The sequence below is a fragment of the Microtus oregoni genome, unplaced genomic scaffold, assembly GCF_018167655.1.
Source record: "Microtus oregoni isolate MIOR12 unplaced genomic scaffold, Mior012 000016F_ref0000370, whole genome shotgun sequence".
NCBI lineage: Eukaryota > Metazoa > Chordata > Mammalia > Rodentia > Cricetidae > Microtus > Microtus oregoni.
The window spans coordinates 14078195-14094576 of NW_024543075.1; the positions used below are offsets into that span (position 1 = coordinate 14078195).

General features: G+C 49.8%; 1 protein-coding gene across 1 annotated transcript in view; it reads right to left on the reverse strand.

Moving 5' to 3' along the window:
• Window positions 1-11524, reverse strand: part of Htra1 (HtrA serine peptidase 1) — a 51135-nt gene extending 39611 nt beyond the window's left edge. The window contains exon 1 of the mRNA XM_041667122.1: window positions 10953-11524. Within this exon, the coding sequence (XP_041523056.1) occupies window positions 10953-11424 (472 nt within the window). The 5' untranslated portion in view covers window positions 11425-11524. The remainder of the gene's footprint in view (window positions 1-10952) is intronic.
• Between the last annotated feature and the right edge of the window lie 4858 nt (window positions 11525-16382).

Consider the following 16382-nt stretch of genomic DNA (forward strand, 5'->3'; position numbering starts at 1 on the left):
TCTGTCATACACTGGACTAATGCCCTTGGACCTTTGTATACCCTTACTGTCCCAGGCTCCTCCCCCTCAGGTGATGAACACAGGCAGAGAACCAGATGACTGGCATGACAGTCACAAGTCCTTTCTAGATGGTCAATGATCCCAAGTCACCTACCCCAGGTAAATCCAAATGTCTAATGTGCTCGCTCATTCCACCCCAAAAGGGCTTCCCCTTACACGAGGTGAACTTGAAGGCACCCAACGGGAAACAGGAAAACCTGCTGATTTGGACAGTATAGCTGGCTTTGAACCAACATCTGCCATTTATCATGAAGGATTTCCTTTGAAGGGATTTTTTATTGACTTTGTGACTTGAGAGACTGACATTCCAGAGCTGGGCTGGGAAGAGAGCTCAGGCAGTAAAGTACTTGCTACACAAGCACCGAGGACCTGGGTTCAATTCCCAGAATCCACAAGAAGCCTATTATGGAGGCAGGTGCTTGTAATCCCAGCACCGGGAGGATCAAACAAATGCACTCATGGCAAGCTCCAGGCCAATAAGACCCAGGTCTCAAAAAAACAAAAAAACAGCCAAAAAAAAAAAAAAAAAAACCATGGTAGCCAGCACCTAGGAATGACAGCAGAGGTTAACTCCTGGATTCTGGACCCCCACAAATAGGTGTGCAAACGTGCACCCCCAGACACATATATTCATACTCTCCCCCAACACATATGAAAGAAAGAAAGAAAGAAAGAAAGAGAGAAGAAGAAGAAGGAGGAGGAAGAGGAGGGAGGAAGGTTGGGAGGGAGAGAGAGGAAGGAAGGGAGGGAGGAAGGGAGGGAGAGAGGGAGGGAGGGAGGGAGGGAGGGAGGGAGGAAGGAAGAAAGGAAGGAAGGAAGTCCATCACTGGTGACAAAATACTGTAGCAACCCTTTGGGGAAAGAGTTTGACAATAAACACCATGGCTACAGCACACTGATCCCCTCCTTTCCCGCTACTGTATTTGTTACTGTGTCTCCTAAAAGAATTTGACACAGGAAAACACCCAAGAACATGAAGGGAAGTGTTAACAACCATGGCCCCCTGAGGGGAGAAGGGGCCAAGCTTGTGTTCCCTGGTGACAGCAGGAACATTTATCTCTTTCCTTGTGTATTTTGATGATTATGCTTCTGATTTTCAAAGCTTATAGGGTACAGTGGATCAGACGTAGAGATGGATTCCCACGATGGCTAAACAATATGGAGCAAAGACACCCAGCCTGTCCGCCCAGGGGAAAGCAGGCTCCTCCTGAAGAACCCACAGGTTAAGACGCTGAGGCTGCTCAGCCCTGATTCATCTGTGATATTTACGCAGCTTTTCCCCTGAGGCGTGTGCGCTGTAATTAGCATCTGAGGGCCTCGAGATGCTTCAGGGGAGAAGCCAGTTACTACAGTGACAATCTGAAAGGTGAGACTAAATAAAAACACCCACTATTTCTCGGGCCTTGGGGGAACGCCCTGTGTGGACCCTAGCCTCCTCCAAACACTTAAACCACTCCAGGGGAATGGGATTGCGAAGATTGGTTCATAGCAGCAGCCGCCACCACCAAGCTCATACAAACGCAGCGGTAACCGTTCTGACAGGGATGAAAACATTCTTTCTAAAAGGTTTTATTTTTATTTTTAATTATGTGTGTTGTGCATGTGAGGCCAGGAGAGAGTGCTGGATTACTCAGACTGGACTTTACAGGCAGCTGTGAGCCACCCAGCATAATGAGAACCCAACCTGGGTCCTCAGCAAGAGTTCACACTACTGAGCCATCTCTCCAGCCCCAGACGGGAAGATAGAAGAGTCTTGTGTCCCCACCACTGGCTATCAGACTATTGAAACGATGGAATTTCTCCAGGAATCTCATGCTGGAAGATGGAAAAGAGGGAAACCTGGCACCAGACCAAGGAGAAACGTGTCTTCAGGGAAGAAACCACACAATTCTGACATGTCAAAGCATCCTTCAAGAGAGACTAGAGTTGAGACAAGGATGGGTCAGTGATGGGTGGGACCACACTGTGACCTGGACTGCTTACACTGTCTGCCTCTGGTCCTCTATTTAAATCTAATCTCATGTCAGAACTCCTACAGATAAACTTAGGAAGGGTCACTGGACTATTTTGTCTCTCTCTTCCCAATGTGGCCACATTGAACATCCTATTTCTGCTTTCCACTATTAATTGTGACTTTAATTGACCTACTGAGGACACACAGCAGAACCTAGGTCGATAGTGTTGCCAGGACCCTAGCAAGTCTGATAACCCAGTTTGTGAGAATCTGTTCCCTTTAGGTGCCTCAGTTTCCCCAGCTACCTTTCAGCTCCAGGTTGCATGCTCTGGGAGACTGGTTTCCCTGCAGTCACATGGTGGCTTTGGCCAGCCCCTGGTATCTCCATAAGGCAGTGTCTTCCCTGCAATCACCTGGTGGCTTTGGCCAGCCTCTGGTATCTCCACACGGCAGTGAAGTCTTGGCCCACAAGAACCTCGGAAACATGAAAACAAGGAGGTGGTGGGGCTGGAGATGCGTAGTGGGGAGTACAGCAGGTCGCCATGGTGGCCACGATGAGCCGCTGTGGTTGGAGCATGTCCCCTGTGCAGTGCTGCTGTGAGGAGGTAGTATGGAGCCTTTAAGAGCCAAGCCAACCGGATGACTGGGGTCCAGCCCTCAGACGGAACTGGGTCCCCAGTGAGTTCTTATGAGAGGGTCGTTATGATAGAATAAGCCTGGCCTCTCTCTGACTTTTATGTTGTCTTGTGATCTCTCCAGTCCACACTCCCATCATTATGGTGCTACCCACCATGACATCTCTACCAGAGTCAAGCAGAAGCCTGAACCTCCAAGAAAGTGAGCAGAATAACGCTAGTTTCTTTGTAAAGTACCCAGTCTCAGGGATTTCCTGAAAATGACAATGGCCAGAAGAGACTCAGTAAGCATGCGCCTTAATTTTCCATCTTTTCAAGTGCCTTGGTCTTGGTGATCTGGAAGAGTCTGGAACAGCTGTCTAGCAGCCCGGATGTGGGTCAATCATTTGTACTCTGGGTTGACAATGCTCTTTCACTATCTCATTAGTTTATCTGACCTCACAAGATCCTGCTGATGTCCTCCAGGCAATATCTTTGTCCTTGTGCAACAGGACAGGAAACAGAACACAGAGTCCAAAACTCATCCAGGGGTGGGGGTGGGGCCTCGGGAGATTCGTTTTCTAAAGCAGCAGTCTTTAGAGACTGCAGCTGAGAGAGCTTTAGCATCCACCCCTTTCAGACCCCGCTGGCAGAGTGCTAAACCAGCATCTAGTGGACCTGAGGAGCACTGCCAATGAACTCCATCTAACTGATATCTGGGAGAAGTATCTGGAAGAGTCCAGCCAACCACAGCTGAACACATGCTCTTCTCGAACCTGTGCAGAGAGAGCAGTTACCAAGACTGACCGCATTCAAGGCCAGGAAACACACTCTAATGAACTCAAAAGAACAGAAGTCATGAAGCATGTTCTCAGACCACAATGGAACTGAACTAGAAAGTCATAAAAGGGAAGAGGCTGGAAAAGACTCCAAATATTTGAAGATTAATCAGCATGCTTTTAAACAACACTTGAGTCAAGGAAGTTCCCCCAAACAGTTCGATAGTGAAGCGGAGCCAAGTTCAAATCTTAGCTCTCTCCTCCTTCCTGGGTGGCCCTGGATGAATGAAATCTCTTGGAGCCTCTTTTATTTCTTCAGTTAGGTAGCAGGGTTTGATGCTACTTTCTTCCTGGGTGTCCATGAAGGAACAAGACAAGGCCTGTTACACAATTGGAACAGTGGTGGTAACTTTTCAGGTCACTGTGGTTTGGTGACATTTCTCCCATCCTGACCCAAGAATATAATCTCCACTTCCAGGCAGCTCACTGTGTGTGTGCAAAAAGCAACTGTAAGTGCCACATGAGTCCTCCCTCCCCGTATCCGCTGGCCAGCATCTACTGAGGCAACTCCAATGGCAGCGCTCTGTGTCCATCTGTTCACTTGGGTATGGGCACCCAAGAGAGAACTCATCTCAAGCCACAGCGTGTGAGATGCCACAGTGCTGGATAATCAGATAGCGTCTTGCCCAAGACTGTGTGGAAGGGAATTCTACATCTCATCCACACTGAGACAGACCCGGCTCACCGCACAGGCAGCCTAGCATCTCCTTCTAGAGAGCTTATTGCACAACCAGGGGGGAAGACGTTCCTGAGGTCTGAAGCATTGCACAAGGCTCTGACTCATGAAGACATGGGTTATTCAAATTTGGGAATTATCAGAAATTCCAACCACGACAGCCAGCCCTCAGAGAATTCAGTGCACAGATGTGACGGTCCCGTGGCGAGGGAGCATTGGCAGTCAAGCAGTGCCGTACAGGATCATCTATGGAATATGCTAAGTCAACAAATTGTTCTAGCAATCAAAATAATAGGGCATTTGTAAAACTGTTTGGGTTATTTTTTATTTCCCACTTTTCTTAAGACATGAAAATTTATTTTTCTATGAGGAATTTTCAGAACATAAAAACAAAAGCAGACCAGATTCAAGAAGGACCTGGAGTGTCGATCAAATGTCATGTCCTGCGGGTCACCAGCTCTATGAAGGGCAAATAAGATAATGTGTGTAAAGATAATGTCTTAAGGACTGAGGAAACACCCAGGTCAGTAAACTGAGGCACAAGCACGAGGTCTCAGTTCCATCTCCTGCACCCATGTGAAAAAGCCAGGCACAATGGCACACCTCTACCATCCTAGCACTGGGGAGGGTCTATGAGGCTCGCTGGCCAGGCAGTCTAGCTGAATCTATGAACTCTAGGTTCAGTGGGAGACTCTGTCTTGAAATACAAGGTTTAGCGTGATTGAGAATGGACTGCTGGTCTCTGCACACACACACACACACACACACACACACACACACTCCCAAGTGTCCCACGCATGCAACTCTTAGTTCAAAGGAAGTCGCATACTTCTCAGAAGAAAATGATTAAATATGAGTAACTGGGACCATCGGAGGGTATGGGAAAGTGGCACTTGACTCCCTCAGCCCTGAGAGCCTTTCCAATCTAGGAAACTCCCATGTCAGCCTCGGGACACATGTTCCCATCACCTCTTCTCTGTACATCCTTTCTAACCCATCCACTCACCAACCCAAAGGGTCCACGGGACAAAGACATTCTAAACTTTATCTTTGCACTGATTACCTCATTAGAGCTTTGACGATGATGTCAGTGGTTATGTGACAGGACAGGGTTCTAGCTAGAAGGGCAACAGATGATGCTCCACACTTATGAAATGATGTCCTTCCATGCTAACAGCTCCAAGAGGTGTGGGCAAACAATCTTGTTTCCATCAGTGTTTTACCAGTGAGGACACTAGTCACACATCCAAGAAGAGAAGCGCAAAAAGAAGCCTGGCCCACAGTCAGGCATCTCACCTGGATAAGAAAGGCCAGCCAATCTGACCTCTCATTCCATTTATTTATTTGTTTGTTTGTTTGTTTGTGTATACAGTGTTCTGTCTGCATGTATGCCTGCAGGCCAGAAGAGGGCATCAGATTTCATTACAGATGGTTCTGAGTCACCATGTGGTTGCTGGGAATTGAATTCAGGACCTCTGGAAGAGCAGTCAGTGCTCTTAACCTCTTAAACCATCTCTCCAGCCCCTCATTCCCTTTGTTTTGTATGCCTCTGCATACACCGAGCTGTTCAGTAAATGCATTGAATGAAGTTAGAGTTTACACCACTGCTTCTGGAAGCTGAATCCTGCACCCTCTAGCACCATACCCATCCTTCTTCGCTGCCACTTCTGTCTGTCTCTGAAGCATGCTGTCTTGGCTAATGTTCCCCTGTGGTTCCAGACGCCCGTCATTTAACAGGACTGAATCACACCAACTTTCCAGCCATTTCTGAGAGCCTTTAGGGAATATCTACTACCCTCCTCGGCTTCTCTGTCGGAAGCAAGTTTTCTTTCCTTTTCGAATGGCAGAGAAAGTGGAAAAACAAAAGAAATAGTTCAGTGGGGGATCTCAACCTGAAGGAGCAGGAGGCAGGGCTCAAAGTCACAGAGAAGGAGTAAAGAATGGATTAGCAGACTCACTGGCATCGGCTCTTGGGAGTGGGCATGTAATTCTCGTTTCTCCCAGAAACATTCATAAGCTGGCAGACAGCTGACGTGAAGGCGGCTAAACACAGGGTGGGGGCAACCATTCAGTGCCAACCCTGGCTTTTCCCATCGTAATTTAAGGAAAAACAAGAAGCATCTTTTAGGGCATCCAAGCCTTTGACACAGACACAGGACCACAATCTCCTCACAGACCAGTTTCCTTATAAGACCTGTGGGCCATTCTAGCTAAAAGGGACCTCAGAAGCACAGATCCAGGTCCTTCACGGCTGCGGCCCTGAGAGCCAGAGGAACTGGTACTGGTCAGGGCTGCCCCCACACAGGTCAGAGCCAGGGGTCAGTACTCAAGGCTTCCTCAAAGCACTGCCAAGCGTGACCGTTCCTCACAGCATGTGGGACCAGAGTTATTTGTCCATAAGAAACATAAGCTCATGAAAAGCCAGGTTTCTGAATCCAAGGCACAAAATTTGTCCATCATCCCCCAGCTCCAAACTAACTCAGAATTCAGCTGGCTGTACTGAGGCATCCGGCCAGCCAGCTCACAGCCTCACCATCCCTGACCAACCGTGGTTAAGTTCCAAAGCAATCTATTTATTGCTCCCTGGGATGGGATAAAGTAAACCAAATGCCTGGCTTTTGATCCTGTTAACTTACTCATTTTATCAAGCCTTACTATTTAACACTTTAGCAAACCGTCGGGGCAATAAGGGAAGGCACCAGACCATGAGAAAGCTGTACAAAGGCTAGGAAGACAGTTTAAGATGACAGAATCCTGCTCATTCTTTCTACCAACCCTGCCCTAAGATGAAGCCTGGTCCCCACCCTGTATGCATATTCTCTTAAGGAACAAAAGGTACATCCAGCTGCCAATAGCAGAAATTATTCTAGTGTACTTGCACTAGACAAAAGTAAAACAGCCTCTGGTAATGAACGACTGTCTTTACCCCCACTGTGTTAACTGTGAGCTCCCTCAGGCAGGGACTTGGTGGTATTTTTTTGTACCTCCACTGTCTAGCAAGGCCAGGCACTAAAGCTCACAGTGACAATCTGCTCAAGGTTCACAAAAAAGAGCCAGCTAAATAAAGTCCGTTTTACAAATAGATCATGCCACCAAGAGTTCAACCTCTAGCTGGCCCCCTCCAGCCCTTCTCTGCCCCCACTTGAGGCTTGGAAACCTCTATGCTTGTCCCTTTGGGATGTCCGGGGTAGAGTGGGCTTTCCTGGCGTGTACAGCAGGAGAAATGGATGGACTAGGTTTCTCCTATCTGGAGAGTCTTTTTCCTGGCTCTTTAACAGACATCTGCAGCACCTCACACCATGGTTGGTCGTTTGGAATGTCCCTTTCCTGCCCAAGAACAGTTTAGAGTCAGGAACTCTAGCTTGGAGACTCATCTTTTTACAACCCCTTCTACCCTGTGCTTCTCCTTGGTCAGTAACCGAAGGCAATCTTGCCCTGACTCCTGTGCTCATTGAAGGAGAAATCCATCCCTCATCGTCCAACGCCATGGCCATCTTGAGTATTGTTTATTTCAGCTATCAGCTGCTCCTCAGCTGGATCTGGTTTATAATCTCTGTTGCTGTGTCAACAGCACAGAGTGGTGGTTAAGAGTGGGCTCCGGATCCACACACGGGCTCAAGGTGTGATGGGCAGCTGTACCAGGAGGATTACAACACTGGCACTGTGAGGAGGACCAAAGGCTTGGTGAACAGACGCCTGGTGCAGAATTATGAACCGTATGGCACCTTGTTGCTGGCATGCTATATTGATCAAAACTTTTTTTTTAATTTGACACAGGGCCTGTTGGCCAAAACTGGCTTCGAACTCCTGGAATTCTTGCTGGAAACACAGATGTGAACCAGCACACCCACCATTTATTCTCACTTCCTCTTGGCACTCTCCTGGTCAGTAGTAACAAACCCCGGTCCTCTGGACACCTGTCTACTTCTCAGCCAGACCCCGCAGCACTGATAATTTGTCTCTATTTCCAAAACAAGAGATGGTCTCTGGTGTTTTCATTAACCAACTTACAGACAAGAGTTTCTCTTTTTTTGCCGGGCATTGGTGGCACACACCTTTAAACCCAGCACGCAGGAGACAGAGGCAGAGGGAATCTCTGTGAGTTCGAAGCCAGCCTGGTCTGCAGGGCGAGTTCCAGGACAGGCTCTAAAGCTACACAGAGAAACCCTGTCTCGAAAAACTAAAGCCAAAACCAACAACAACAACAAAAGTTTCATTTGGTGTGATGGCATTTTCTCCATCCAAAGGGCTACCGTGACGATGCAATGCCTGGGACTGCTCCTCCTACCACATTCCCTCCTGTCTCCTGAGCTGTCTGCATAGATTCTGCCTCAGAACCTCTCTGACCTCAGTGTCTTCTCACAGCGCTTCCCCTCATCTTCTACTCAATGGTACTTCTCCCAAAAGGCCTCTGTATCTACCCAGCTACAACAGAACCTCTCTGCCCTTCACACGGCAGCACGTGGTCAATTCTCCTTATTCAACTGTGACATCAAGTGAGCTAGCTGTCCTGGGCACCAGCTGCTGAAAGCTGGAGCAGGGTGAGGCTCAAGGAAGGGGGCTAACCCCCAGGGTTTGGGAACTACCTCAGAACACAGCCTCAGATGGGAAGTAAGGGCAAAGCAAAGCTATGGGTCCACTGTGTGTGCCAAGCATCTTCCATCTTTCCGTCCACCCACCCACATAACTATCAGTGCCTAAGTACCAGGTAAGCAGACAAAGTATGTTAGACGCAATACAGAACAACAGGTGCTTACAAATGTAGGAAGGATGGCTAACCTCCAGCTCTTCTTCCCTGGCTGTCTCCATAGAGAGGTTGTTTGGGACAACAAACGACCTGTCTCCCCGCGACAATTCAACCAGCCTAGTATTTGGTCTCTGCTAAGTCCAGGCCTTGGCTGACTCAGCTCCACACAGTGTCAGAAACTCAGGCCCCATGAAGTGGAGCCCCAAACAGTAACAGCTGCTTCGTTCTGCACCAAAATGTGCTTTTTGGACATCACCGCCCCACACTCAGATTCGTGCAGAAGCAGCCCAGACCCCATGCCCTCCGCAATTCTCCTCTAGGTTAATGCTAGCTACAAAGGCCCTCTTCTGAGAAGCGCCTATGAGAGAACTAGTCAAGAACCTCAGCCTGTGTGACACACCTTCCTCCCCAGGGGATTCTGAACGCCTACTCCGGGTTACTTCTGGACATCTCTACTTGTCTCTGGCAACACCAGTCTATTCTCGGCTTCAAAGAAGAGTCCACTCAGCACCGGCACCACGCCCACTTCTTCCCAGGGTGAGACGGCCATTCCAGCCCACTGGAAGCCCCTTGCCTCCATCCAGCCTCGGGGGGTCAAGCTCTGACCTGGTCTGAAGGAAGCTGCTGGGTTCAGGTTCCAGCTGAGTGACCTTGGACAAGTTAGTCAACCTCAGTTCCACTTTGTGTAAGGCACTAATAAAGACAGAAGCTTCCTCCTCCAGAGGCTGAGACCAAATGAGCGTGGAAGGGGAACTCACCTGTCACAGGGGCTGGGACTCAGTGGGCATGCGCCCTCACCATGCCCGTTAGGAAAGCCTCTGGATCAGTCCTCTCTGGAAAAACTTTCCTCTCTCTAATGAGGCTGAGTTTCCTGGGGCTGAGGGTCAGCCCTGGGCTCTGGTGGTTAGACTATAAACAATGGTCCACCTCTTTCTACACCACGCTAAAACCTTCCTGTCCACGTGAGTTAAAATTTGCCAAATCGAAAGTGGTCATATGCACCACATTTCTATAAAGAAAAATCTAGATGAATCCCTCTGTCCTGTGCTTTCCTATCCTCCCACCACAAGCCCAGAGGGAGGTGCTAGGTTTGGGCAGGAGCCCTGTAGCTGAAGCCAAGTGCACTACCGAGCCCAGCTGGCTGGCCCCACACGGCTTGAGTGGCCAGTCTGAGCTTACTGTTTTTCCACAGGGTATCTCTGCATTTAACCTTGCATTTCTCTGAAAGGTCAGGCAGGGAGCTGGACACTTTCTCACCCTCCTTCACCCCATCACCAGCTCCCTGTCCCTCCACATCTTGTTGGTACAGAAAGGTCACACAACGAGAAGGTGGGGGGACATTTTTCCTCATCCCTAGCGGGCCTCTCCTCTACCTTGGCATATTCTGTGGTCCGGTACCCGCTTGAGCTCATTCAAAAGAACCAAAGGATGAGTTATGGAGCTTTTTTCTTTTCTTTTCTTTTTTTTTTTTTTTTTTTTTTTTGGAAAGTTAACTCAAATCAATGGAAGCACAAGGGCCGCGGTAGTAAACCGGTTTTTGCTTAGGAAACGAGGTGAGGAAAGTGCGGGCTGACTTGGGTAACTGTTCCTTCTTTTCACATCTCACATCTCCAAAGTGAAAGTTTTCACTGAGGAACTACAAGGAAAATACTGCCTGGCTAATTCCAAGAAGAAAGTGGGCAGCAGAAAGAGAGAAGTGAGGGAAAACGACAGGCAGGAGTTCTAGTGGCCCCCAAGGCCATGTCTATTAGTATGCCAAGATACTGGTACTATGGGGCTCTCCCCCAACGGCATGCGGGTTTACCCTGGAGAGGGGCTGCAGGACCAAAGTGCGCAAAGCACCTGTTCGGTGTTGCGCAGAACGACCCTATGCCGGGCGCAAAAGTTGGGTCCGGGGGAGCCCTTGAAACACAGCCACCCCGAGTCCCGTTTCTCTCCCCCGCTGACTGGATGACCCCGGAACACCACACAATTCTTTGCTCTCCCTCGATCCGGACAGGTTGGGTTGGGATAGTGAGGGTGGGGAACCACCCAGGAGTGCAGTGCAGGGTGGGGCGGGTACCTTGGCCGCAGGCGCCGCGCTGCAGGACGATGACCGGAGGCTGGCGAAGCTTCTCGGAGCGGCGGCTGGCGGCGCGCAGCTGGCACAAGTTGCTGTAGGTCTTGGCGTCGCTGCCGCACACCGGCTCGCTGCTGGCACACACGCACAAGCCGGCCTGAGCGCGCCGTCGTACTGTGGCCGAGGCGGGCACCCCGAAGGGCACCACGCACTGCAGCCCCTCGCCGCAGGGACCCTCCTGCAGGCCGCATGCTGCGCCTTCAGTCGCGCCGCACACCTCGCAGCAGCCGCACGCGTCCCGGACTCGGCCGCCCTCACAGTCCGTGGGCGGTGGGGCGCAGCGTGTGGGATCGCAGCGCTCCGGGCACACAGTGGTAGCTGAGGCCGAGCGGCCGGTCCCGGACGGCAGCGCCAAGGAGGGCGCCGCCAGAAGCAGCAGCAATAGAGAAAAGAGCGCGGTGCGTAAGGACTGCATGGCGACTCCGACGGCTGTGGACCAGACGAGTGCCGAAGAATCGCGCTGGGGACGGCGCGACGGGGTCTTGGGGGGACAGCGGGTGTGAGTGCGCACGGCCGTGCGGCCCAGCCCATTGGCCTAGCGGCGGTGACGAGGAGCCAGGGGGACGGGCACGGCTCCCGGGAGGGGGGCCGATCGGGGACCGCCAGCGGGGACGAGGCGGGGCAGCGCGCGACTCCGCCCTCCGTCCAGGCTCAGTTTCCCAGTCTAGGCTTCTTTTTCTTCTGAGGTTGACGACCTTAAAACCAAAGTAATACTCAACAGAGAGAAGCCTGCTCAGCCCCACGCGATCGCCTGGGAAAGTTCCCGTAGGTCGTCCAGGGCGGAGGGAGATCACATAGACCCCGGCCACAACTGGAATGGACCAGTGCCCAGCATGGGGATCTGTGCATGAGAATCAATCTGACCCTGCCGTGGAAAGACAGCGTTGGCAGGACTGGCAGAAACCCAACGCCCAGACCTAGTTTCAAGCGAGAAAAGCAGAAAGCAGGAGCGATTGGCAGCATAAACCTTCCTGACGCTTCTTTTATTTTAAAAGTTGTTTTCGGTGGTGTGCGTGGCAGCGCACGCAAGGCTATCTGGGACTGGTACCTGGAAGGCTTGCCGGGAGCGTGCAAGAGGCCGCAGGGCTTTGGACGGTTTTTCTGTTTTGTTGTTTTTTTGTTTTGTTTTGTTTTGTTTTTCTTTTCACCTTGAGTAGTCAGGGAACGCGTCTTTACGGCACAGAGGCGCTGTCCCAACACTTGGGCAAATCAACCGGGTCCCTATCTGTCTTTGAGCTCTCACGTGAGGATTTCAATGACAGTCACTTCTTTGGGACATAGATGTAAGAATCATTTGGAAGAGCAATTGTAAGCCTGGAAGGGGGTCTCTGTGCCTGACACACTTACTGGCCAACACTAAACACTTAAATCTTGTATTGGAGAACCAGAGAATCAAGCGGTTTGTGCACATCCCACTTGAGCTGCCTCCTCGCCCTTCCCCCGCCCCCAACAACAAGTGCTGTTGACCTTGCTCTGGTCTACTTCTGGGTTGTCCCTTGTGCACAATTTTTTTTCAGTAAGAATACTTTTAAAAACTAAAACCCAAATGCAACTCTCCTCAAAGCTTACCCCACCCCATGTTAAGTTTCAACTGCCACCAGGTCCTCCTAGAGGGTCCCTCCCACCAAGGGGCAGCAGGAAGGGGCCTCCCGTGAGAAATACTTTGGTGTCCCAGCTGGAATCCTCGAATCCTACAACAACATAGAGACGGGCTAAGGAGGGGGAGTCCTTGACCCAAGATCCACTCTTCTCAGGATGTGCTGGAGACCTTGTGCTTTCCTCTATTGTAATAAACTAAAGGAGAGAAACAAGGGGGTATATTTGCAAAGCTTATCAGCAAACTTGGTTCCATCCCAGTAGGCTGGTGGTATAAAAGGAAAGATGTGGCGGTGAGTAGCGAAACTCCTCGTTGTCCAACCCCCTTGTTTTTCAGGTGAGAATGAAGGCTGGAAAGGCTAAGCAAGCCCTTAATCCCAGCAGTCGGGAGGCAGAGGCTGGCAAATTTCTGAGATCAAGGCCAACCTGGTCTACAGAGAGAGTTCTAGGGCAGCTAGGGCTACCCAGAAAAATCTTATATCGGGGGGAAAAAAATCATATCCAAACCAGAGCAGATCCCAGTAAATCCTTCCCAAAGTCTCACTAGAGTGGTGGTTCTCACCCTTCCTAACGCTTCAACAGTTTCTCATGTTGTGGTGGCCCTGACCATAATGCTTTATGCTTTCTCTCTTCTGCAGCCACTTATAGAGAGAATGTTTCTTTTTCCTTTTAGTGCACTTTTTGGACACATCATGAAAACTCATTTCTCTTCCATCAGGTCTTGGCACCATTTCCTAGAGAAGTGTTTTCCAGAGTGAAGAGGGCAGCTCTGCTGGCAAACGGGCAAGTTCCCTGTCACTCTTTCTCAACCCCAGTTTCTTACATCGAAGCTTCAGTTCTGAACAGTTGATCTATTCATGAATAATGAATAAGGAGACACCGCAGCTGCCAAAGCCTTACTCAGCAAAAGGCTGAGCTGACCCCAGAAGCTATGGCCACTGTGCAGCAGGAGAAAGATCTGTCATCCGCGTGGGGTGTGAGTTCACTCGCGTGTGCAAAACACCCAAAATGCCTGGGAACTGGGATGCATGTACTTCATACGGCCCCAGACCAAAGGAACTGTATTGGTGATTTTGACTCTTCCTGGGCTCTTTGCACTCCAGCCCCTGTTAGTCCCAGCAAGATCAAGTCCAGGTCTCTCCATTTCCTTTCCAGTGTCCTGGCTGTCGCCAAACTGCCCCTTGAGTCAGGCTGCCCATCAATCCCAGGGCTGCAGGCAACCGTATTGACACTTCCATCCCCCTCCGCCCCACCTATCCCTCCCTTCTCGTAGTAACAGAAGCCTGCCACCAGATGGAACTCCTTCTGAACTGGTTTAGGCTTGCATTCTCTTGAGCATACCTCCGCTCTCAACACTCCAGCATCGGAAGGCCACACTGATGCACTCTGCCCATCTTTCCCGAGGCAATCCCATATCGTTCCGTTTGGTTCACTGTAAGAGAAGTCTCTTCAGCACGGGCCACATGACAGGATAGCACGCAGGCCCTCAGCAGAATTCTGTATGTAGTATTGAGGGACTGAACTTGGCCCCCAGGAGCTCAGAGTCTACATTCCCTGCAACAGTGGAAATGTTCTCAGTGTGACAGCTAGGTGTGACAGCGAGATAGCGGACGAGTGGCTGGGGCAAACGAAAAACTGAGTTTTCATTTTTATCCAAGTTTGAATGAACATAAATGAAAGTTGCCACTTGAGTTGGCCCTCTAAGTTTCAAAAAGCCAGTGCCTGTCACACGGCAGAGAGGGAGCATAAGAAACCAAGTGCAGGGTGATGGTGGGTGCCTGGTAGGGGCTGGGAGATCGGGGCACTAAGGGGTTGGGAAACACAGTACAACAGTGGCCATTGGAGACGGGAAGAGGAGAAAAACGGGATGGAGAAAATGGGTACCAACACATAGTGAGCTAGGAGCATTGGGTCTAGCGTTCACAGCATAGACAGGTAACTATGGGCTATAACTTAGTGAGCTAGGAGCATTGGGCCTAGCGTTCACAGCATAGACAGGTAACTATGGGCTATAACTTAGTGAGCTAGGAGCATTGGGCCTAGCATTCACAGCATAGTCAGGTGACTGTGGGCTATAGCACTCCATGACTTGATGGTTAATCTTGATTTTCAACTCTACAGGTTACCCAGGAGACAAACGTCCGGGAGTGTCTATGAGGTCATTTCCAAAGATGGTCAGTGGAAGTGAGAAGACCTACCATGAGCAGGTGCAGTGGTGGGGTAGGGTGGGGGTGAGGAATAGGGGTGGGGGTGGAATACCATCCCGTGATCTGAGGTCCCAGGCTACAGAAAAAGGAGAGAGTGAGCTGAACACCAGCATTCATCTCTCTGCTTCCTGACGGTGGGTGCAAGGTGACTTACCGCCCATAACCCTGCCGTCATGCCGAGAGTCACTTCCCACCATGACAGACTGACTGTACAAACAAACCTTCCTTAAACTGCTTTTGTCATATATGTCACAACAATAAGAAAAGTAACTAATATAGTAATATAGTTCGAGATAAGTAAAAGAGGGCTGGAGAGGTGGCCCAGCAGTGAACAGTACTGACTGCTCTTCCAGAGGGCTGGAGTTCAGCTCCCAGCACCCACAGGATGCCTCAAAACCATCTGTAACTCCAGTTACAGATTCTAAGGAATCTTATGCCTCCTTCTGGCCTCTGTGAGCACTGCACACATGTGGTACATATATACATATGCCAAAAAATCTATACACATAAAATTATTTTAAAATTTTTTGGAAAGAAGAAGAAAGAAGGAAGGAAGGAAAGAAGGAAGGAAGAAAAGAAAGGAAAAGAAAAGAAGAGAGAAAGACAGCTGGAATAATCCAAGAAGTCCCCCGCATTTAGAAATGATAGGCGTTTGAGGCAGCAGAAAGGCTGTTCACACTGGCTCTTAGCACAATGCTTCATGCACACATATTGGGTGATCCTCTTGTATCCTATAAATATGTACCAATATATATCTACTAAAATATTTTAAAACTTTTAAAAAGAGGTTGGACTGTATCTGCAAGGACAGGGAGGATTTGGGCAGGTAGAAGCATGCACCCACCTGGGGGCAGTGCTGTGGGTCCCTATAGGTGGGAGACTCTAGGTTGAACGGTAACCGCATTTGAGAGCAGGACAGGAGGCTGAAGAGGTGGTGCTTCCCAGGTGAAGGACGTGAAGAAGGGCTCTCACTGCCCTCCTAAAGAATTGGGACGTCACCGGGAGGTGGTAGCACACGCCTTTAATCGCAGCACTCGGGAGGCAGAGGCCAGCCTGGTCTACAGAGAAACCCTGTGTTGAAAAACAAAAAACAAAACAAAAAAGAAAGAGGAGGAGGAGAAGAATTGGGACTTCTCACAGATTCTGGGACAAGTCTCCAGCCAGTTATTAAGTTGTGTCTTTAGAGAATCACTTTGCTGCATCATAAATGGTAGATTGGGAAAAAATGGATTCAATAACATTTTAAAATATAGATGTTATTCTGTTGAGGAGCACTTTGACTGAGAATGGCGATTAGGTTAGTGGAACCCAGCAGGCTAAAGAGACTCCGGTGGCTTTGTAACATTTCATTTTCAGGGTGATACTTCAGCACAAAAACAAAGGCAAGAATGGTTTAGGATATTTTTTGAGGGTTTTGTTTTGAGACAGAGTTTCTCTGTAGCTTTGGAACCTTTCCTGGAACTAGTTCTTGTAGACCAGGCTGGCCTCGAACTCACAGAGATCTTGCCTGCCTCTGCCTCCTGCGTGCTGGGATTAAAGGCGTGCACCTCCACTGCCTGGCTTTTGAGGA